This window comes from Schistocerca piceifrons, chromosome 10, assembly GCF_021461385.2.
Source record: "Schistocerca piceifrons isolate TAMUIC-IGC-003096 chromosome 10, iqSchPice1.1, whole genome shotgun sequence".
Taxonomy (NCBI): domain Eukaryota; kingdom Metazoa; phylum Arthropoda; class Insecta; order Orthoptera; family Acrididae; genus Schistocerca; species Schistocerca piceifrons.
This window is the reverse complement of record NC_060147.1, coordinates 105,553,347-105,577,506: the sequence shown is the minus strand read 5'-3', so window position 1 is coordinate 105,577,506 and position 24,160 is coordinate 105,553,347. Positions and strand designations below refer to the sequence as shown.

The 24,160-nt window shown below is 40.2% G+C and overlaps 1 protein-coding gene across 1 annotated transcript in view; it reads left to right on the top strand.

The window, feature by feature from the left end:
- The window catches only part of LOC124719120 (serine-rich adhesin for platelets-like), a 255,086-nt gene extending 232,041 nt beyond the window's left edge, over nucleotides 1–23,045 (top strand). Inside the window, exons 13-15 of the mRNA XM_047244815.1 lie at nucleotides 8,992–9,172; nucleotides 13,010–13,172; nucleotides 19,078–23,045. Coding sequence (XP_047100771.1) covers nucleotides 8,992–9,172; nucleotides 13,010–13,172; nucleotides 19,078–19,268 — 535 coding nt within the window. The 3' untranslated portion in view covers nucleotides 19,269–23,045. The remainder of the gene's footprint in view (nucleotides 1–8,991; nucleotides 9,173–13,009; nucleotides 13,173–19,077) is intronic.
- Nucleotides 23,046–24,160: the final 1,115 nt, after the last annotated feature.

Sequence of the window (24,160 nt, the reverse complement as noted above, 5' to 3'; positions counted from 1 at the left end):
TGGATCAAATGTAGTGTCTCATCCAGCTATAGTAAAATGGTGCCATCAATTTGACCAAGCCCACACAGACGTGAGTGATGCCGATCAGAAAGGAAGGCCACTGACATCGACCGTAGATGATAGTGACCAGGAAACTGAGAAACTGATTCACTGCAATCTCTTACCATTGTGGACATTGCTCAGCAGATGTGCATTTCGGTTGGCAGTGCTCATTCTACTGTCTGAGGTCATGTGCAGTATTGGAAATTGTGGTGTGCTGGGTTCCACGATTGTTCTCATCCACACACAAAAGGACAATATTTACAACACCTCTGGTCTCCTTTGTGTGTTACTCCTTGGAAGACATGATTTCCTAAACCACATAATTATAGGTTATAAGACATACGTTTATCATTTCATATGGGTGACAAGGAGAGGGCCTGTGGAATGGAGACACACCTCTTCGCATCCACAAATAAAATGCAAAGTTGTTCTACGAACAGGGAAGGTCGTGGCCACTGTTTTTTTCAACTGTGGAGAAGTTGTGAACACAGAGTTTATGACAAAGGGCATAAACATTAATGCCAGTTCATACAGTGCAGTACTGACATTGCAGTGCAACACCATAAAGAACGAGAGGCATGAAAAATTAAGCACAGGCATTGTTCTCTGGCATGATAGTGCAACACCCCATACGGCATGTGTGACACAAACTTTGCTTCAGCATTTCCGATGGGAGGCGCGGAAGCATCAGCCATACAATCCAGATCTCATCCTGTGTGATTTCCATCTTTTTCAGGAGCTGAGAGACTACTTGGGAGAAAGAGATTTTCCAACAAATGGGATGTTCACACAGTGGCTCTCGAATGGGTTTGTGGCAGATTTCTGTTACCTGGGAAGTGCACAATTGGTAGAACATTTTCACTCTTGTTTACAGAGACTTGGTGATTATATTAAAAACAGTGTAATGTGTATGTGTCACTTTGAAGTGCAATGCACTATTCGATAAAAGTTACTTGGCCTGCAATAATAAAATGTAACTTACTTTCTGAAGACTCCTACTAGCTATGGACAAAAAGAGAACAAGAGCCCTTTAAATGTGATGCTACAGAAGAATGCTGATGATGTGCTTACTAATGAAGTGGTACTGGATTAAATTGGGAAGAAAGAAAATAGTAGCATAGCTTGTCTAAAATTAGCAGTCAGTTAGTAGAACACATCCTGAGTATCAAAAAGTAGTCACTTTGGTAATGGATGGAAGTATGAGAGGGGGGGGGGGGCAGGGGAGGAGGTAAAAATTGTAGAGAGAGTCCAAGGATTGACTACAGTATACAGGTTCAAGTGAATGTAGAATGATAACAATAACAGCAGCAGTTTAACAGTAGAACCCACTATTTTTTCCCAAGAAAAATTAATTTTATATTTTTTAGCTCACATTTTAGGACTGGATGGTTTTGAACTATTTCTCCATTTATGTATTTTGTCACTCAGCAGTTACTTTGTCAGTTTTGCTATGTTATGTACTTTACACTGTAGCAGCAAAGTCCTGTATTCAATCCACTCTCAGACCAGCTATTTTCTTCAAGACAAATTAAAACAGTTGCCTCCATCAGGCTTATATTTTATTAGCATCAACAGTGTGTGTTGAAGGTGGTTCGGATACCATAAAAAATATGACTGGCACAGATAACTGTTTTAATTTACCTCCTAACATAAATAGTCACAACTTTTTAAAAAAAAAAAAAAAAAAAAAAAAAAAAAAAAAAAAAAAAAAAATGGCCTACATGAAGAAATTGAAGCCAACCCACCAGCAAAGCTGTGTGCATTAAAGTGCCCCCTCCAAGACGGGCAGGTGCGCCAGTCCCAGATCGAATGTGTTCGGCGGAATAATGACGAGGGTCAGTGTGTCAGCCAGTTTGGATGCGATTTCTGGGCAGTTTCCCACATGTAGTAGGTGAATACCAAACTGCTACCCTAGCTGGAAACATTTAGAACCTTTTCACACACTTTCGCATGAATGGCACTTCAAGCAGACAGTTGGGGTACAGTGGTGACGGGAAAAACATCTGGCAACTCCTTAAATTAGCACTGCCAAATCCATTAGTAACCGTGCCAATCCTGTGTCAATTTTTTTCTTAATTTTCTCCTCTGAAACTTGCTGTTTCTGAAAAATATCCAGTCACATCTTGTTTACAGTTCCTTGTCAGATGCCATGGCTTCCAAAAATTGACTGCAAGAGTTTGTTCATTGGCTGGAAAAAGGAAAATTGTGCCATCTCAACTCTTAATACAACCAGGTCTAGCGCGGTAGTGGTCTAGCATGGTAGTGTGGTGTTATGCTCAGTGGATGCTGAATCGGTGTGCCGTATAAGAGGATTCTACTTTTAATACGTGACAGGCAGAGAGGAACAGAAGAATAGCAGTACAACTTGCCATTCCAACCATGCCTGCATCTGTACAAATTCCAGATGTATTGTGAAGGATATGTGCTACCACTTGTATTTGCTGTCTTTTGGCCTCATTGTCAGTTAAAACAGTCATCGTGCCTTTCTTTTCAATATTTTATTATACTTTTTTCATCACTGTTTGAAATACAGATGCCCAAGTTATTAAGATTATCCTATAAATTGGGATCAGCAATGCTCCTCAATCGATCAACCCACCCAGCAAGTTGGCACCGTAGTTAAGACATTGGAGCAAGTCGAGATGAACAAAGCATGATAATACTATAGAGTGAGACGAGGTGGTACTGTTGCTGGAGTCCCATTCGGGAAGGTGTCGGTTCAAATCCCCTTTGTGCAATCCTTGTTTAGGTATTACGTGGTTTAATGTTACCGAGTGAGGTGGTACTGACACTGGAGTCTCATTCAGGGAAGTGACTGTTTAAATCCCAATTATGCAATCCACATTTAGGTATTCCACAACTTCCTTAACTTTGTTAAGGTGGATGCTGGGGTGCTTCTCCAATCTGAGCTTATGCTCTGTCTGTAAAGAACCTTACATCAATGGAATATTGACTCTTAAGCTTCCTTTTTTTTATTTGTATCTTATTTGTCTCAACATTGTATTCTTTGGCTTATAATAACTAGAAATAAGATTTTGTCTATTTTTTAACCATACTACTTCGTATGTAGAGCATTTTGATATGGTGTGCTATCTTTGTAAACTTTTTCAGTTACGTTTAAAGTCAGTGCTAGGTATGGAGCATTGTCCGAAATTGTACTAAATGCTTTCTCCGACAGTTATTGTGGACAATTAGTTTGGGAGCTCGCTCGAAGTGTAAATGATCACAAAAAACATACTTGATCTTTTAGTAAAAAGTAATCCTGAAGAAAGAGGGAGCATTATGACAGATGCAGGGATTAGCAGCCACAAGATTGTTGTAGCGAGACTGAATACTGTAACATTCAAATCCACCAAAAATAAATGCAAAATATATCTATTTAAAAATGCAGATAAAGGTCCGGTTGATATCTTCCTAAGAGACAGTCTCCACACCTTCCAATCTGAGTATGTAAGTGTAGACCAGATGTGGGTTAAATTCAGAGAAATAGCATTGACAGCAATCGAGACATTTATACCAGATAAATTAATGAGAAACACACGGTACACAAAACAGGTTAGAACACTGTTGTGGAAGCAACAAAGTAAGTATGTCAAATTTAAAAGAACACAAAATACCCAAGATTGGCAATGTTTTAGAGAAGCTCAAAATTTAGCATTAATTTCAATGCTTGACACTTTTAAAAGTTACCACAATGAAACTCTCTTTCGAAATCTGGCAGAAAATCCAAAGAGATTTTGGCCATATGTAAAGTACACCAGTGACACGACACAGTCAGTACTGCTTGAGTAAATTTAGAATCAGAGTTTGAAACTGACTGCAGAATGGTTGTACTGCAGCCAGCATACATTTTGCATAAGGACCATGAAGAGAGGATACGAGAAATTAGGGATCGTACGGAGGCATATAGGAAGTCATTTTTCCCTTGTTGTATTTGTGAGTGGAACAGGAGAGATAATGACTTCTAGTGTTGCAAGGTACCCTCTGCCAAGTGCCTTACAGTTGCTTGTGGAGTATGTACATAGATGTAGAATGCTTTCACTGCATGGTAGCAGTGGTAATGTTATCAGTGACTCCCACTAAAGCAGAGTTACTAAACAAGGTTCTCCAAAATTCCTTCAGTGAAAAAGACTGAGAAAATATTCCTGAAATCAAATCGAAAACAGCTACCAATAAGAGTAACTTAGAAGTTGATATCCTCTGTGGAGCTAAGCAGCTGAAATCATTGAGGCAAGTCTTCCAGTCCAGACTGTGTACCAATTGGGTTCCTTCCAGAATATCCTTGCATAATAGCTCAGTACTTATCAATCATACATGACCACTTACTGGATGAAAGATCCATACCTAAAGACTGGAAAGCTGCACAGGTCACACCAGTACTCAAGAAAGGAATTGGAGTAAATAGCATAGATTCAGGAAATACAAAGGGTACAATATGACACAACAGTAAGTCGCAGGAGGCTCATTGCTGCTGTGTTCTGAGAATACTTCATACTTGTATTGTAGATGCTGTGCCAAGTCTGTGGGTGCTATGGCATCGTGGTGAAGAAGTGAGATCCAGGCAGTTTTGAGGTATAACTTCGCACATGGTTTAAACACATACCAGTGCTTTGAACAAATGATACTTGCAGTCAGTGATGTGTGTCCACAACATAAAACTATATTCAGGTGGTACAGAGAATTCCAAACAGGGAATTTCCCTATGGAGGAAGCTGAGAGGATGGGAAGACCACGATCAGCTGTTACAGAGGAAAATATTGATGTTGTGAGGAAAATGCTTGATGAAACCAGGCGAGTGACCTATAAGCAGTTAGAGGATACCTTAGGGCAAAATGCACCAGCAATCTGTCTGATTCTGCATTATCCCTTCCGAGTAAAGAACCTTTGTTGTCTCTGGGTGCTGCATAGGGTGCCACATAGACTGACGAAAGAGCAGATGACACAATGTGTGACTTAGTGTTGGCAGATGTCAGAGAAGTTTTCTATGGGACAGTCTTAGTATGTGAATAATATTGTGACAGGTGACGAGCCTTGGGTGTACTATTATGATGTGCTGATTAAGCCTCAAATCGAAGTTTGGGGCTTTGAAGGTGACGACACACTCTTAGCTGTCAGAAAATTCTGATCAGGAAAGAAGAAAATGATAGCTGTTTTCTTAAAACCGAGTGGAATTATGGAGCATGTTGTTTTGGACACACAGAAAACAGTCACAGCTAAGTGGTACACTGAGCAGTGCGTGCCGAAAGTCATTCAATGTTCGAAGAACCTGCAACCAAAGTCAAGGTTCCTCCATCATGACAATGCTCCAGCTCATTGCACCAAAGCCTGCACCAAATATTTGCAGGGTACAGGACTGAAACTTCTTGAGCACACTCCTTATAGTCCAGACCTTGCTCCTTGTGACTTTGCATTGTTCCTGCATGTGAAAATGAAGTTGAAAGGAGTGTGGTTTTCAAGTGATAAGGACCTCCTGAGGGCTTGGGACAATGAGTGTGCTTTTGAGAGAACTGATTTAGGGATTGGTTTTGGAGGATGGAGAGGTGTATTCAATATGGCAGAAATTACTTCCAAAAAAATTAAATAACTAAAGCTGTATTGCAAAACTTTCCCAGTACCTTTGTATAGCTCTTGTGAAGCACAGCTACCTCTTTATTGACAGGGGATCTGAAATTGATTCCATATTTCTAAATTTTCAGAAGGTTTTTGACACTTTTCTCATAAGCAGCTTCTAATCAACTTATGTGCCTGTGAAGTATCATTTAGATTCAGTGCCCCCGTCAGACAGATTACAATTCATAGTAATTGATGGAAAATCACTGGGTAAAACTAAGGTGATATCTGGCATTTCCCAAGGAACTGTTACACCCTCTGCTATTTGTAATCTGTGCGAACAATTTAGGAAACATTCTGAGCAACCCTCTATTCTTTGCAGATGATGCTGTCATTTACCACATAGTAAAGTCATCAGAAAATCTAAACCAATTGCAAAATGATTTAACACATAATATCTATATCGTGCAAAAATGGCATTTCTCTCTGAATAAGGAAAAGTGTGAAGTCATCCATGTGATTGCTAAAAGGAATCAATTAAATTTCAATTACATGATAAATCACACACATCTGAAAGCTGTCAATTCAGCTAAATGCCTGGAGATTAGAATTACATATAACTCATATTGGAACCATCACACAGAAATTGGTAAGGGCAAGGCGAACCAATGACTGTGTTTGAATAGCAGGACACTAGAAGATACAACAGAGTTCTAAGGAGATTGCTTACATTATGCTTGTGTGTTCTCTTCTGGATTATTGCTGCATGGCATGGGATCGTAACTGGATAGAAATGACAGGGGATATCAAACAACTTCGAAGAAGGGCATCTTTCTTTGTATTATCGCATAATAGGGGAGAGAGTGTCGCTGATACGATACACAAGTTGGGATGGCAGTCATTAAAACAAAGGGTTTCTCATTGTGGTGAAATATTTTCATGAAATTTCAATCACCAACTTCCTCCTCTGAATATAAAACTATTTTGTTGGCGCTCATCTACATATGGAGAAACGATCATTGTAATTAAATAAAAGAAATCACATCTTGCACAGAAAGATTTAAGTGTTCATTTTTCCCACATGCTGTTCAAGAGTGAAATCATAGAGAAATAGTCTGAAGGTAGTGCAAAGAACCCTCTAGTAGCACTTAAATGTGAACTGCAGAGTAATGACAGTATTACGAAAAGGATGGTCAGACAGTCAAAGACAGACACAACAAAAAGACTGCTAAACAAGTAAGCTTTTGGCCAAAAGGCCTTCTTCTGAATTAGACAACATTTAAACACACATTCACACAGAGACAACTCCCACACACACATGACCACTGTCTGTGGCTGCTGAGGTCAGACCAATGCCACAGCAGCCAGAGACAGTTGTCGTGTGTGTGTGTGTGTGTGTGTGTGTGTGTGTGTGTGTGTGTGTGTGTGTTTATTTCTGAATAAGGCCTTCTGGCTGAAAGCTTGCGTGTTTGGTAGTCCCTTTTTTTTTTGTTGTGTCTGTCTGTAACTCAACATCTCCACTATGTGGTGAGAAGCAATCTATCATTTTTGCAATATTGTCATTATTCCATCTAGGATTTTTTAGTTGTAGAGTAATCAGATAAATGCAGCTGTAGATGTTGTCAGTGTGACAGTTTTGAAAGCATTAGTGACCATTTTTTGTTCAGGGACATATATTCACTGAGTGCTAGCTGTGCACAGCATGGTCTGTCAAAATTTGTCCAATTTATGAATACTTTTAGTTTTGAAATCTTTAGAAAATAATTAGTGGAGGGACAGAGAACAGCAGTATGTTCTGCTGGCTGACTGAGCACAAGTATAAGGGAGTGTGGCCTGCGGCTCAACACGCACTCTGTGTGCTGCCCGGCAGTAGCTCTCTGAGCAAACTTGTGGTTAAATGGGAACAGAGGAGCCACTGCCCACCATTAAGTAAGCTGAGCCTTGTGGAGGGATAAGCATTCGGTGGCAAAACTGCACACATTTTAAAGAGAATATGGGCAAGAGGAGAAAGGCGGTAGTGGGTGTGCGCATTCAGCTTCTGGGAGGGTGGTGGAGCTTGCACCCCACCTCTAAGTTCATCTGACAAGGATGCTCTTGCGCATGGGTGCTGCGTGCTCTAGACATTTTCCATAAGACTTTTTGGTTTTTCTTTTAAACTGTAGATTCTCTAAAATACAGGAAAGCATTTTGTTTCAAAGAGTGCAATAATTTATACTGTTTTTTCTCTAATTCAGAACTGAGAGCAGAAGTAAATGTGACTGTGAAACACTTCCTAGAAAAACTCTTATGCAGGTGTCTTGCATAACATACTGCAAACAAAAAACAGCTGCAGTCTGACAGAGAACACACTTAACACCATTTTCTGGAAATTATCTGTGACTCAAAACTGTGATACAGATTCTAAACAGAGAGTGAAGAGACTGAGTTCAGATGGAATGCAAGTGGACATTATCATTGTCTGTATTTTGAAATAATTGATCACATTCTGTGTTAGGTAGAACAAAGATTCTCTTTCATAAATAAAGATTCTCTTTCAGAGATAAGCTGGAATTTTTTTCACCTGCCTTATCCTAGAAGTATGGAAATTACCAGCTAACATTTCCTGACTATCTATCACATAAACTATCATGAATCTATGGATCACTCTTAGACTGTGTTGTTCTGAAAAATGAACTCGTTGTACTGTACAGTTTGCATGAGTTCTCTTCATAGATTGTGTATGAGATAGTTTCATTAATGAACAAACATTGCCTGATTGCAGAGTTCAGTGAATTCTATAAATTACCAACTTTAGTATTCAAAATTCCATATGCTACATCTTCCATGGAACAACCTTTCCCAGTTCTTAAAGGAATCAGCATGTATCTAAGAAGCACACAGTCACAGGAAATACTAAGTGGGTGAAGTCCACTTTCAATAAAGAAGCAAACTCTCAACATTCTAAAGAGCAAGCATCTGTTTTATGGTGATGTCATAGGGGAATTCTTGTGCTTGTCCTAAGAAAGAAGACTTAAACTGATGTATGAGTTACTTTTTCGTAAGTGAATCCTTGCAAACCCCAATTAGTTGAGCTCAGTATAACTTTTACAGACTGGGCCTCTGGAACCCCTTCTCCCCCTCCCCCTCCCCCTCCCCATCCAACCCTTCAGTTTAGTGATCAAGAGAACAGCACACCCACCAGATTTGTTCATGAGACGCCAATGTTTTTGTTGTTGTGCTCTGCGAATCTGTGTTTGACCAACAAGATGTAACCACTGCTTCAGTTTGAAAATGTAGAACTTATTCCCCCCCCCCCCCCCCCTCACCCCAACTCTCTCTCTCTCTTTAAATCCATCTACATTTCTCCATCCTGTAGCTTTCAGTCAGCTATCCAGTTTTATGGCATAGTGCTCTTTTCAGGGACAAGCCACTGAAGACCGCTATGGCAGACCGTAAGTCTGTCAAGTTTGCAGACGGCGTCCAGCCGGGTGAAGGCACGTCACCCTCTGGAGGAGAGGACCTGCCATCACCTCCTCCACCTCCCCGCAAGCTACCAAAAGAGAAGCGCTTCAAGAAGAAGAAGAAAAAGAAGAAGGTGAAGGTAATGTTGGCCACCAGTAGGCACTTCTCAGAATTTCTGCCCTTTGGCTGTATCTCCTCCGCACTGACGATTTCAGTTGCTACCTTCATGAACGTAGTGTATTGGTCACCTGACCAGCTTTCCTTTGTATTATGTGCACAGTTTTTGAGCCAGCTACGCAATACTGACAGAACTCTGACAAAGAGAAAAGACTACAGGAGGTGGAACACAATGGACTCTCATTCAGGTAATGATGTTTCCTATTGTTGAACTAAATAGCGCAAGGCAAATGCCAAGATGGTTACTTCAAAAAGGATGCAGCTGATATTCTTCCCCATTATTCCCAGTCCAAGCTTTTACTCAGTTTCTAAGAACCTCGTCATCAGTGGCACTTTAAACTCCAATAGTTTAATTGAGAGAAAGATGTAATAAAAGGACTCACCATTGATTAATCAACTTGAAGATATGGGAACTGATAATTGTGTAATTTAGTCCCTGAAGAATTGGCACTTCATTAAGGTACTGAACTAAATTTCAGGAGCAATTCTCAAACTCTTGCCTGGCTATAGCGATTTACATTTATCTTCTGGATTCCTTTTAAATCATTTCATGTGAGATCGCTCCACAGATCAATGGAACATTAGCTCTCTCTCTCTCTCTCTCTCTCTCTCTCTCTCTCTCTCTCTCTCTCTCTCTCTCCCCCCCCCCCCCCCTCCCTCCTTGAAGACTTTCCCTTTGCCTGTTGTGTTGAAGACCCTGTTCTTGAGACTGCAGGCCAGATGTCCACTGAAGGCCAGTCACCAATTCCTCATAGATATGATTATGTCTTCCTGGAGTTGCTACAGCTCACTGTTGTGTCCCTTATTGGGCCTAATACTCTTGTAAGGATTTTTTGTTCCTTGAGCTCTTGTTTCCTGTTGATAAAAAATCATTCAGAGGCATAGAATACGGAGGCACCAAAGGGCTGAGGATGACACAGCGGCTGGTCAGTACTGTTGGGCTTTCGAGGCCTGTTCAGACAGTATTTGTGTTGTATTACTACTGAGTTGTAGTGATTGAGTGTAAGGTTCTTGGAAAGGTACTTGAAAATCTAAATCCTGTTGCAAGAGTGGTAGACCAACTCCAACTTGGCACACATGGTATCTAATTGATGAAGTCTACTCTCCTAAATACTTGAGTGCAGGGGTTCATGAAAGTTGGTCTCTTCTTGTGAAATTACAGATGGGGCTCCCTATATGTTGTAATGAACTCAGTTTTTTGTATACTGACCCTCAAACCGATCTTAGCTGCTTTGCTGTGGAGGCGTAGTAGTTGGTGAGTAGCCCTCCTCTATATTTTTGGCTAACAGGGCAAGGTCATCTGCAAAGGCCAGGCAGGGTACATTGCAGTTCTCATTCTCTTATCCGATCTTCATTCCTGTTCCCGGTAGTAGTGTGCAAGTCCATTCCCTTGTAATCTTCTCCAGTAAGCAGTTGAAGAGTAAGCATCAGAGGCCATCTCTGCAGGAATTTCTTGTTTCAGTAAATTTCACAGTTCGTGATGAAAGGTTTCTTCTATAATAAAGTAAATGTTTAATAAACTTTGCCTTTTGCTAGCATTTATTCAATAATGAACACGTCACTGGGTAATTTTACGATATCCAGCTCACTGAAACAATTATAGTTTATACAAAAAATAATAATTTCTTACTACATGAAACTGATGGACCCCATAACAAATTATACTTCCCTGGAAACCATTGCTATTTATACTCCATCCAGTACATACCAATTACATAAAGAACATTCCTTCCTAGTGCTAATAATACAGTGTAACAATTTCCACTTTGTGTGTTTGTATGTATAAACTGTGTGAAATAAGCTTATTTAGAAGTCCTTACAAGTACTGGGATAAATATGCTCCAACTTGAGCTTATTTATTCCAATGCTTCAAAAAGTTTTTGAGTAAGCTTATTTCATACAGTTATGCTATTGTAATTGTTGTTAATAATGTAGTATAAACAACATGTTTCCTAGTTGCCCTCTGTAACTCATTTGCCTTTTTAAATATTAATTAATCACACCCTGTTCTTTTTTCAGCAGAATTTTAGCAGTGTTCAGTATTATAGTTTTATATAGGCATCATCATAATCATCATCATCATCATCTTGCACAGCTTGCAGCCCCTGGCTGAGTCTTCTTGGAATGTAAACCTGTCCATTTTTTCATACCATCGCACCAAATTTCCCTCTCCATTCCATCAAATCTCTTTCGAGCGTTGCTTCACTCCAGTGATCCATCTGTCTGCCTCAAGGTCTCCTACCTCCTGTTGTTATTTCATGAGCCTGTCTTGGTTTCCTGCCAACTACAATTTCCTTTAACATGCAGATGTGAGTCTTCCCTTCTCAGTCTCTCACCATCTCATTCATAACTCTGTCCGTTATAGTTAGTCCTCTCCTGCTTCTTTGAAATTACTTTAGCCTGCTAACCTGCTTGTCCTTCATTACCACTTTTCCGATATATATGTGAGTATTGGAGCATAGTTGGTTCCTTTAGGTGGTACATCATTGCTCTGTACCAGGGTTACTCTACAGTTAGCCACAGGCTTGCCTTCCCCTTTCACTAACCACCTTATCATTCCTCCCACTGTCTTCTGTCATACTCCCAAGATTCTTGAAACTTTCCACTTTCTTTAGTACTTTCCCTGGAATACTTATCCCTCGTTGTCACCGTAGCTTCACACTCCTTTGAATTAAATTTCACTTCATACTGTTGTACTATTTCCTCCTGTACATTTAGCTTTCCTTGTACCTCTCCTTCACCATTTCCCTACATCATTATATCATCTGCATACACCATTGGTTTCACAGTTTCATCTCCTTTCCATGATGCCACTCCTGCCGTTATGTCTTCTGAAACAGTGATGGAAAGCAGTAGGACAGTGTACTCCCTCATTTCATCCTGTTTTTCTATTCTGTCAACTCACACCTCAATAAATTTCCTTTATCCTTCTCATAGTCGACCTTCCAACTCCCCATCTCTGAAGGATTCCCTGATCTTTTGTATAAATAATGAAATATTTATATTAAAATAACCTCCAAATTATTGCTTATTTGGTAAACTCAAATAAGTTTTTATAATCTGGAAACACAGCACTTTACACCAGTATCACACTATTCTGGCAGTAGCATGTTAGTGGGGTGTAAATGTTTAGGATGAATGGTACTAAGAAATTTTAAATGTCAAGTTCTTCTATAAAATGGATATTCCTCAGCAAAACTAAGCAAGCCATGGTAATCAGCAAAGTAAAAATAATAATTATTTGGAATTAATATCATGATTAACTTTGATATTCACTAAAGAACTATTCCCTGGAATTAAATTTCAAGAAGGGAAAAGGTTTGCATTTATTTATTCTTAAAGGGTTACTAGAAGTGGAGATGCTCACTTTGCTGTATTTCTGTATCAACCAGAATATTTTAAATTTCACAGAATATTTAATTTGTCAGAAGTAATCATTGAATGAATTTGATTACTTACAGTGCTTTCATAGCTGTTTACAGTGCTGTTTGATCCTAGAACACTGCAGACCACAGTACAAACAGAACTTTTACCATGCCTCATAGTTTAAAGAAGACAGTCTGGGTTGTGACTCTCCCGTGATGCCCTCATCCTATTCAGGAAGTCCTTCAGACAACCTAACAACCCATTTACTTTAATTTTCATCTAATATCCTAATGAAGCAAGCTGATCACACATTTCCCTCTACACTCACACAATGAAAAGGAAATCTCTGTCAACATAAATTGTTTGTATGCAACCCCATGCAGTCAGGTTCTGAACACATTTGATGTATTTTTTTTATTGTTGTTCTTTACAGGTAAAAATTATTAGACACCTCAATGTAGAAGAGGTTGTTGAGGAAGATGATGATGAAGATGATGACAGCTCACCCCCACCACCTCCGCCAGGTTCACCTCCGCCACCTCCTGCATATCCATATCCTGCATACCTGGCTGCCGGATATGCATATCCTTATGCTGGTGAGTGATTTGGGTTGTATTTCTGAAATGTATTTGTGCTGCTTGATCTGTTTGCTGAAGCAAATTTGTAATGGTGTTGTTAAATTTTTGTACCCAATTTAATCAATGAGTGCATTTTGTAATATTGTCTTTATATTGATACTTTGCGCATATTCCTGCTACATTCAGAGAACTGAAGAGTAACAGTTAGGAATGTGGAATGTTTGCCAGCAGAGTATGTGAATTATTGCAGAGTGGATTTTGTTGAAAGATACTTTCCAAGAGGATTAATTTTATGATTCTGTTATAATCAGGCATTCCTTTTCTCAGTTGGGTACTTCCTCTGTGAAAGCCATAAGCATGTTAAACTTTTGGTGTGACACTGTGTGCTAAGGATATTACTGTCCACAAGACTTGTGTTAAAATTGGTGATTTTACCTGGGAAGTTTTAGAGAAATCATGAAAATTTGTTCATTTGTGGTTTTTGGGGTACTTTTTGCAAATTTAAATTTTGCCTCCAATTTTTGTCAGAACTATGTTGTTGTTGTTGTTGTTGTTGTTGTGATCTTCTGTGTGACTGGTTTGATACAGCTCACTATGCTACTCTATCCTGTGCAGGTCTCTTCATCTCTTTAACTACTGCAGCGTGCGTCGGTTTGAACGTGCTCACAGTATTCAAGCCTTGGTTTCCATCTACAGTTTTCATCCCCCACACTTCCATCTATTGCTAAAGTGACAATTATTTTATGCATCTGAATGTGTCCTATTAACTGATCCCGTAGTCAAGTTACGCCATGAATTTCTTTTTTCATCAGTTTAGTTCAGAATTTCGACGTTAGTTATTTGAAAAATACGCATCTGTTTTCAGCATTCTTCTGTAGCACCAAATTTCAAAAGCTTATTTCTCTTCTTGCCTGAGTTGCTTGTCGGCCACATCTTACTTGCTTATGAGGCTACACTCTGAACAAATTCCACTGGATGAGACTTTCTGACACTGGATGACACTGTATATTAGATATTAATAAGAAGCATAAATTAGGAATGCCTGGAGGAGTTTCAACCAAATTTGTATAAAAATACTCTGGGTGTAAGATACCCATACTATGAGTAGAGGTGGGGGGACAATGAGAAATCTGAAAATGTCCTGTGGTGTGCCATTCCTGGGTTCGGGGGTTAGAATTAGCCGTGGTATTCCTGCCTGTCATAAATGGTCCCCTGTAGGGTTTGACCTCCATACTTCCAAATTTTTTCCAAAGAGCAAGCAAATTTGGGAACGGCACATTACATGGTGCATCACGTCCATCGGGCATTGAGATCTTTAGCCTGCTTTCTCATTGTCGCATTGCATTGCAGTCCCATTCACTCTCCATCTCTTGGGTGAGGATACATTCCTGGGTGCAGTTTCCGCCATCCACTTTGCTGTGTCGCTTTCTGCGCCAACGACGACCATGGACCTCTTTGCACCTGATATCCAGCACGGTAGCCAGTCCATTGTGGTGGGGCCGCCATGTACCCTGTTGGTTGTAGCCCCTTGACAACAAAGGGATCACTGTGCTGATGCTTGCACCGTTAACTCCCCATGTATGCCAAGGAGTAGATGCCTATCTCCCTGGGGCATCAGGGCTCCAGGCAGTGGGCATCCTGCCAGATGGTCCTTGCTGCAGCTGGGTGGTGCCTGTGGGGAAGGGCCTTGGTCGGAGTGGGTGGCATCAAGGCGGATGACACGCAATGAAGCGTGGCACATCTTCTCTTGCTGGTCGCCAGCTGCCAGCAGTCTCTATGCCTTCCAGGATTTAATTTAATGCAAACACATATGACCCCAAATCGTTTACCTCCCTGGCCACACCATGGGAGGAACAAAAGGCTAAGAATGGCAGCCCTGGTACCTAGTATGTACGAGATCTGATGGGTAATCCTTTGTGTCCATGAGCCTCACTTCTTTGTAGAGCATGTAGAGGACAAGTTTGGGGAGGTGTAGGGCTTGTCTAAACTGTGGTCTGGGTCAGTCTTGATAAAAACAGCACCCTCTGCCCAGTCACGGGCATTATTCGCTTGTGACAAGCAAGGTATTATCTTCCACAGGAATCTTCTTTTACAGTCCAATGATGAGCTGTGTGCCAACATAGAACAACAAGGTGTCCACTTCGTCCAGCGCGTCCACCAGAGTCCAAGGGATAACCAGGTTGCCACAGGTGCTTTCATCTTGGCCTTCAAGAGTGACTCATTACCCGAGAACGTGAAGGTGATGATCTATGGCTGTGATGTCAAGCCATATATCCCTCCCCCTGTGCGGTGCTTTAAGTGTTGGAAGTTCGGCCATTTGTCTTCCCATTGTGCTTCCAGCCTCATATGTCGAGATTGTGGTTGTCCATCCCATCCCAATACTCCGTGTGTCCCACCTCCCATCTGTGTCAATTGCGGAGAGCACCATTCCCCTTGCTTGAGGATTCTACAGAAGGAAAGGAAAATAATGGAATACAAGACCCTGGAATGACTGACCTACACTGAGGCTAAAAGGAAATTTGCAAGGCTCCATCCCATGTGCACGACAACATCTTACACTGCCACTATTACTACTTTTACAGCCCCATCTGTTGCACCAATTCCAGTCAGCTCTCAGAGCCGTAAGACCACACCTGCCCCCTTGATGGTGGGGGGCACTTCCCTCCCTGTTGCTCTTGCACCACATACCTCGGGAGCAGCACCTCCCTAACCATCGGGGACATCAGTCCCCTCTTCTAAGCCAGAGAAGCGTAAGTCTTCTTTGGCTTCTCTCACTAGGAGGGTGTCCCTTGGGTCACACCCTTCCCAGGTTCCTACCAGTGGCAAAGCAGACACCAGCCAGTGACTGAAGACACCACAGGTAACTGGTTGTACGGCTGTGTGGTCCTCTGCAGTCCCGGAGACTGAATCAAAGGAGCCCTCCCAGCTAAAGCAAACCAAGGAACAGCACGAGAAATCAAAACCGAGAAATCAAAACCGAAGACCCCTAAGAACAAGGAATGTGTGGTGGGACCCACACCACCGCTACCTACCAGCTCTGCCTCTGAGGATGAGGTGGAGATTCTGGTGTCCACTGAGGACCTAGATCTTGCCGGACCCTCAGACATGATGGATGTCGTGCCCACAGGTCCTCAGTCGGTGGCAGCAGGTGAATCAACGGCGTAATCTGCCTCCTCAGTCCCTTCACGCCTTTTTCAGCCACAGACAGTGTCATTCTCCAGTGGAACTGCTGCGGTTTTTTCCACCACCTTACTGAACTCTGCCAATTAATCAGCCTTCACCCTTTCTTCTGTACTGCTCTCCAGGAAAAAGGGAATGATGGTCTTTGTAGTCTGGTCACTTCAGCCCCCACAAGCCAACCAACCAACTGTTTCTTTCCTGTAAGTAGTTGACTTGGAATATTTTGCAAGTATGAAGTGCAATCTGCTCATATTAGTGGTGTGCAATATATCGACCAGGTTGCGAGAAAAGGCAGTGCAGTGACCCAGTAATTTTGTTGGTGTGTTTTGGGGTCAAAGATCATGTCACAAGGCTGAATACCATGGATAAATTTAACATCATCTTTGGAATAGTGGGGTGACTTATCTTAGAAGATAGGTTAAAACACACCAACCTACATTTGTAGATTTTGAGAAAGCTTGTGACAATGTTGACTGGAGTACATTTGTTAAAGTTCTTAAGATGGTAAGAGAAAAATTAAGGAAGTGAAAGTATGTGCACGACTTGTGCAGAAACCAGACTGCAGTTAAAAGAGCCGAAGGACGTGAAGGAGAAGCAGTGATTATGAAGGAAGTGAGACTGGGTTGTAGCTTATCCTTGTACATAGAGCATACTGTGAAGAGACCAAGGAAAAATTGGAAAAGATGGTATAAAAAGTAAAACAATAGTAACAAAATGCACTCAAATTAAATCAGGCAATGCTGAGGGAATTCGATTAGGAAATGTAACCCTGAAAGAAGTATGTGAGTTTCACTATCTGGGCAGCAAGAAAGCACTTCTGTAAAACGAAAGTTTATTACCATCAAATATAAGTTTAAGTGTCAACAAGTTTTTTCTGGCGTATTTGCCTGGAGTGTAGCCTTGCAGAGAAGTGAAAAATTGATGATAAGCTGTTCAGACAAGATGACAATAAAAGCTCTTGAAATGTCGTGCTACAGAAGAGTGCTGAAGATTCGATAATACCTAATTAGGAGGTACTAAACCAAATTCGGGGAAAAAGAAATACATGGCACATGTTGACTAAAAGCCAATGGTTGATAGGACACATCCTGAGGCATCATCTCGGTCATGGAGGGTAGTGAGAGAGAGAGAGAGTGAGAGTTTTTGTAAGTAGTTTCAAATAGATGTAGATTTCTGTAGTGAGGTGAAGAGGCTTTTACATTATAGTGTGGACAGACGCATCCAGCTACACTTACGTCTATGTAGAACTCAGCAAGCCACTGTATGGTGCAGGGCAGAGGGGGCCATGTAGCACCCTCTATTCTATTCCATTCACAAATGAGTGTGAAATGATTGTCTAATATGCCTCTATACAAGCTCTAATTTTTAATATCATGCCTTCCTCATCCTTACACAAAATGTACATTGGAGTCAGTAGAATCATTCTGCAGTCAGCTGTAAATGCAGTTTCTTTAATCTTTGTCAACAGTCTTACGTGAAAAACAAAACAAAAAAAATGTCGTGTTGCCTCCAGGGGTTTCCCATTTAAGAACTTGGGTGTTGATCACATCTGTTGGTAACAAACATGGTAGCACACTTCTGAATTACTTTGATGGCACCCTTTAGTCAAACATGCTAGGGATCCAAAACACTCGAGCAGTATTCAAGAATGGGTTGCACAAGTGTTCTGTGAGCTGTCTCTATTGTAGATGAGCTACACTTTCCTCAGACACTCTCAATAAACCAAAGTCGATCATTCACTATCCCAAGATCCTTGTTCCATTCCATAATACTTTGCAACATTAGGCCTAGATATTTAATCAGTGTGACTATGTTGAGCAGGACACTACCAATTCTGCATCTTAACATTATGGGATTGCTTTATCTACTCACCTGCATTAAGTTATGCTTTCCTACATTTAGAGCAAGCTGACATTCATGGCACCAACTAAAAATTTTGTCTAAGTCACCTCGTATTGCCCTACAGTCACTCGATGACAATGCCTTTCTATACACCACAGCGCCATCACCACACAGTCGCAGTTTGCTGCTCACCCTATCTTCCAGATCATTTATGTATATAGAGAACAAGAGCAGTTCTATCCCAGGAGCACTTCCGACAATACCCTTGTCTTTTATGTATACTCACCATCAAGGACATTGTACAGGGTTGTATTATTTAAGTAATCTTTGAGCAACTCACATTCATGGTAACCTACTCCATATGCTTGGACCTTTGTTAACAGTCTGCAGTCTGTGTTAGATGCTTTCTGGATATCTAGCAATATGGAGTCTGCCTGTTGTCCCTCATCCATGGTTCACAGGATATCATGCAAGAATAGGGCAAGTGAGTTTCATATAAGCGGTGCTTTCTAAATCCTTGATGATTTGTGGACAGAAGCTTTCCAGTCTCAAGGAATTTTTTTATATTTGAACTTAGAATATGTTCAAGAATTCTGTAATATACCAATGTTATAGACATGGGTCTGTAATTTTGCAGGTCCATTCTTTTATCCTTCTCATATACAGTAGTGATCTGACCTTTTTCCAGTCGCTTGGGACTTTGCACTGGGAAAGAGATTCATTTTTAATGCAAGCTAAGTAAGGGGCCAATGCCATAGAGTACTATCTGTAAAACTAGGCTTTGGACTGAAGACCATGACAACAGCAAAAGGAAAAGTTGGAGTACAGCATGAAACCAGGCAAAAAATTGATGATTAAAAGAAATAGGTATTTATTGAAGCTCTTTCTTTCACTGTTGCAGTAGTCCCAGGTGTAGAAGCCCCGAGTGCAGCGTCAGTTATTGGCAATGCAGATCGAACAATAGCAGGTGGAGCATCGGCTGCTGTGGCACCCAGAACTCCAAGCCCAACCACCGTCTACAGCTCGGCAGCAATGGCAGTAGCAGCTTCCACCGCCTACCGACCCGCATCCGTGCCGCCTGCCACCCCGTGAACTCCCACCGTTGTGGACTCCACAGTGTGAAATTCAGCTCGAGCACCTCGGGTGAAGTCAACCTCTCTCTGTGTTAAACATGAGTGTATCATTTAAATATATTGTAGTGTCTCAGGTTGACAGTAAATATGTTCCAGTGGAAAGCAGTCGTGCTGTGTGCAGACTGGAAATGTGTACAGTACCAAATGTGAAATATATAAATTTTGCCAGAACAGATGTATCACATTAGCATGTAGATTCATTATTTTGTGGTTCGGTTGCAGTGCCTATAACAACAGTTCTCAGAAAACAGATTAATAACTGTGGCAGCTGCTTGAATGTACAATTGTGTCATACTTGTGTAATTAATGTGGTAAGTAATTTACTGGACTGCTGTCAGAACCTGTCAGATTTGAAAATAATGCAAGCATTATACATTGGTGAACATTCTCGATGATTGTTTGCCAACTGTGTGTGAGTATTTCACTGAATGGGGGGGGGAGTGCTGCACAGATTATTCTGTCATGTACTTGCACAATTCTGCTGCAATGTGTAGTGTGAGACAATGATGTGGCTGTGCCTGTAGTAGTAGGAGACTACCACAGCTTTTGTTGACAATTTCTCCTTATGAAAAGATGTGGGGTGAAAGACGACATTCCCCTATGTGATAAGGGTTTGAGGTTTGCTGGTCTCCACTGTTCTTCGATCAGCTTATACATGTTTTCATTTTTGTTAACTTGAAGTTGATGCTGTTGTCTTATCCACAACAAATTGGTGTTGATTATGTAAGTAAGTGAATATTGATGCTGTTGCCTCACTCACAACAAACTGATGCTGATTATGTTAGTAAGTGAATACTCTATTTCTTATTCCTTTGATATGCATTGTTATAATTTGGTGTGTAGCACCACTGATATTTCCCTTATTTGTATGCCCAATGCAAGTCGTGTACTTTTCCTTCTAACATTACACATTCCATATTAAATGGATACTGTTACCTGTGGACTCCTTAAAATATTTTGTATGAAAATATTTTGATTCACTTACTTTATATGGACTACTTTAACTGTTGTGATGGTTCCAAAATTGTTGACTTCTTTTCCTGACTGTTTCTGATAGATCAGTGGACTGTAGTTATACATGTGGCACACAACACTTCATTGGACATAATATCCTTTCATATTGTTTGATTTTCTTATCAGAAAAAAACAAATTATTATTATTTTTGCAAGTACTGTGTCACAGTAGATCGCATGTGATGTAAGTGGTTCAAAGGGTTTTTGTTGTAATGAAATAGCTCCCTGTGCCTCCCCAAAGTTTATTTGCTACCTCGTAACTTGTATAAAAAATTCTTTTGGATTTGATGATGCCTAAGTTCTTTCTGTTGAGGGTTAATATGAAAATTTAATCATGTTCACAGCAATATTTGTAATGTAATACTGATGATGACAGGTTTGTGAGTGTGTGTGTGTGTGTGTGTGTGTGTGTGTGTGTGTGAGAGAGAGAGAGAGAGAGAGAGAGAGAGAGAGAGAAGGGGAGAGAAAAAACATATGCTGCTAACTTTGATAGACCATTTATAAAAATTTTATGAATGTAAAATTTTGAGTTCTTCAGCTACATACAATTCAGAAATTCCTGCTATTACATTTCTGTGTGTAGAAAGAATAATTTACCAAGGAATCCTTACCTGAATATGTGAAACTTCTGCCCAACAACTGCTAAATCTTATTGTAGGCTGAGAGATACCTTATGTTATTAAGCATTTCTTTTTTCACAGAATGATCAAAGTTAACAATTAAATTTAACCATTGTTCCTGCTGTAATGTGCAAATGCTGTTATTTGTATGGTTTCTAAAGTGTTCATAACTTACAGGTTCCATAATCAGTTGTTATCTCTGTGATGACAGTCTGTCCAGTTCAAAGACAATTTAGTGAAAAGAATCACATAATTTGAATTGAAGTTCAGTGGAATGTGAGCATGTGTATCTAATTTAGCCGTGTTCTCTCTCTTCTCCTCTCTCTCTCTCTCTCTCTCTCTCTCTCTCTCTCTCTCTGTGTGTGTGTGTGTGTGTGTGTGTGTGTGTGTGTGTGTGTGCGCGCGCAGGCATGCACGCACGCACATGGCAGTTTCCTTCTTTTTAACATTAGCTCATTGTATTTGCTATTTTTTGATGAATTTTTGATTTGAATAACTACACATTACTTTGCGTAAATCAACATATCTCCTAGGTTGCTTTTCATGGTTTAGCATCCTGAATTTGCTGCTGTTTAGTAGTTATTTTCACTGGTAGGTGGAAAAGAATGGCATGGCAATTGAGATTATATGTTGTAGATGTGTGCCCATATTTAAAAGATATATGTTTTAAGCATATTTTGTTTCAGAATTCAGTGGACAAAATAAGTGAGACTGATTGTATAAGTGAGTTTGCTTACTCCAGTAGATTAAAATGACTGACATTTGTGCTACCTTTTATTGACACAATGGAAAGAATTAGATGATGTCATTGTCATGAAAGATATAGTATATTGTGGGTGTGTTGTAATTGAAAACTTTGTGCCAGTCACTATATACAGACAATGTCTGATGAAAATTGTTTTCCAACATTTTAATGTTTTTCAGCAGATGTTTCGCGCAGCATATTTCTGAACCTGTAACAGACTGCATAGCTGCAATTATCCAGTGAGGCATGTTTGTTGGTTCCCAATTGACAAATATATACAATGTTCCGTGTAAGCAACTAGCAGGTCTCTTTGTGTGCCCTTCAGTTTGGAATATGTTGTACTGTTACTGAAAAGGAAAGTCAAAAAAGTGCAAAGAAAATATTATAATGTTTGTTTTATATACTATCAAACTGTCCATAATAATAAGAACTTTGGTTGTAATGTAATAAATGTAGAATAAATGTCTATGTGTATGTGTGTATATAAAGATAGATATGCAATTAATGAATTTTATTGACAACTTGTTGTAGTTGTAGGCAGTTCCTAATCATGATGAATTGTTTGTAACTCAGAGCTGAATGCATTTTGTTGTATCTAAGAAACTTATTGTGAAATTTTACACATTTTGTGTGAAAAGAGACTAGATCAAGGGAAAAAAATGAATTTTATCAGTGTTTAGCATTGCAGAAAGTATGATCACAGTTCTGATTCAAAAATACATTTATTAATCTATGTGATGTCATTCTTATTGAGATGAGCCCCAGCCTGTGAAGGAGCACAACTGTTTTGTAACCATGATCATTATGGGTGGAAACTTTAGTCATTTTAACACTTGTGGACCTTTCTGGGCTCTACACTTGTGTAACGGATTCCCTTCTGAACAACAGATCCCATGGACAAAGACTTCTTAAACCTGTTTTTTTTTTTTATGACTGCTGCTCTCTTAACACTAACTTTCATGTATGTAAGTGCTTATGCAGTTATAATTCATATACAGAGTGTAGCAAAAATGTTGAATTATACATAACAGTTGTCATCATCATACTCATAATTGTAATCATAGTGGACAATGCAGTCCATACCACTCGTATAAGAACTCAAGGGTATTTTTCTGTCTCCTCCATGGGCATTCAACATTTTTGTAGAATGAAGCCTTTTTGACACCATTTTGTTGTAATTCATAATCTGTGCTCGTACCAGTTGCATTTTTGTTCCCTTGTTCATTTGTTCTTCTCTTCTCTCTTCAAAGCCCAGTTTCACAACCATATAACAGCATAGGCACTGCCATCACTTTATAAAATTTTGTTTATGTGACCGTACTTGTTTTGTTGATAATAAAAGTTTATATCAACATGATTCCAGCTGTACTTTGTTACTGGGTTAATGATGATGTTTACAAGCATTCAGCATTTAAAAATAATAACAAAGGTAAGTGAACTGTATTTACGCAAGATGCCATTTGATTAAATCACCCGAATTACTATTACTTCACTGGCAGTTATGCATGGGTACATTATTTTCTCTGGCTTTTATATGTGCTTTTGGTACACAGCTGGCCACCTTGCTCATTGCTTGAAATAAGTCATTTCCCTGCATCATGCATTTCTTTAATTTGAAACAAACTTTGCTCTCAGAGCCCTCTGCCCAATACCTTCGTACAACAATGCACCAGTAGTGTTTTTTGTGCTTCGTTTCAAACCTCATCAAATATCTCTGAAAAAATTATCCTGCATCAGGTTATTTTTTATTTGAAATTAACTTCTTTGAATAAATTTTATGTGGCTGTGAATCCAAGCATAAAAAAGACTTGCTTATTTCCGCTAGCACAGTTTTCCACACACCAGGCAGAGACAGCATCGAGAAGTCCAGCCCACCACTCCAAACATTGGTTGTGTCATCATGTAGGATAGCTTTTATTCCCTTCGTAAAAACTGCATGAAAGGAATAACTTCTCGATTCAAATATGACCTAGTCTCAACCCCTTGCCACTGGGTCATCACCTGTTGGAGGCCCAGGTGCATGACCAGCCTAATTCACCCACCCGGTACAGCATGCTCTGCTCCCATTACAGGCGTAACCCAGCCTACCATGTGCAGGGCTACTTGCAAAACCAATCATACCTCCTGCGAAAGCAGTCATACTGTATGTCACCTCTGCTGTAACTTCTGCACAGCGTTTTACTTGGGAACGACCACCAACTGCTGTCCATTCAAATGGATGGCCTTCACCTGACCATGGGCAGAGTTGACCACACAGTAATGGAACACGCTGCTGAGAACAATGTGCTCAATTTCAACAACTTCTTCACAACCCTTAGTCTGGGTCCTTCCCCATACTACCAACTTTACATAGATGGAAGTTGTTCTTGCAACACTTCATTTGATTCCACATTCGTCCTGGCCTCGGTCTTTGCTCTTTGCTGCCCCTGTCCCACACTCCACCCACCCCCTCCCCTCTGCTCCGTGAACCCA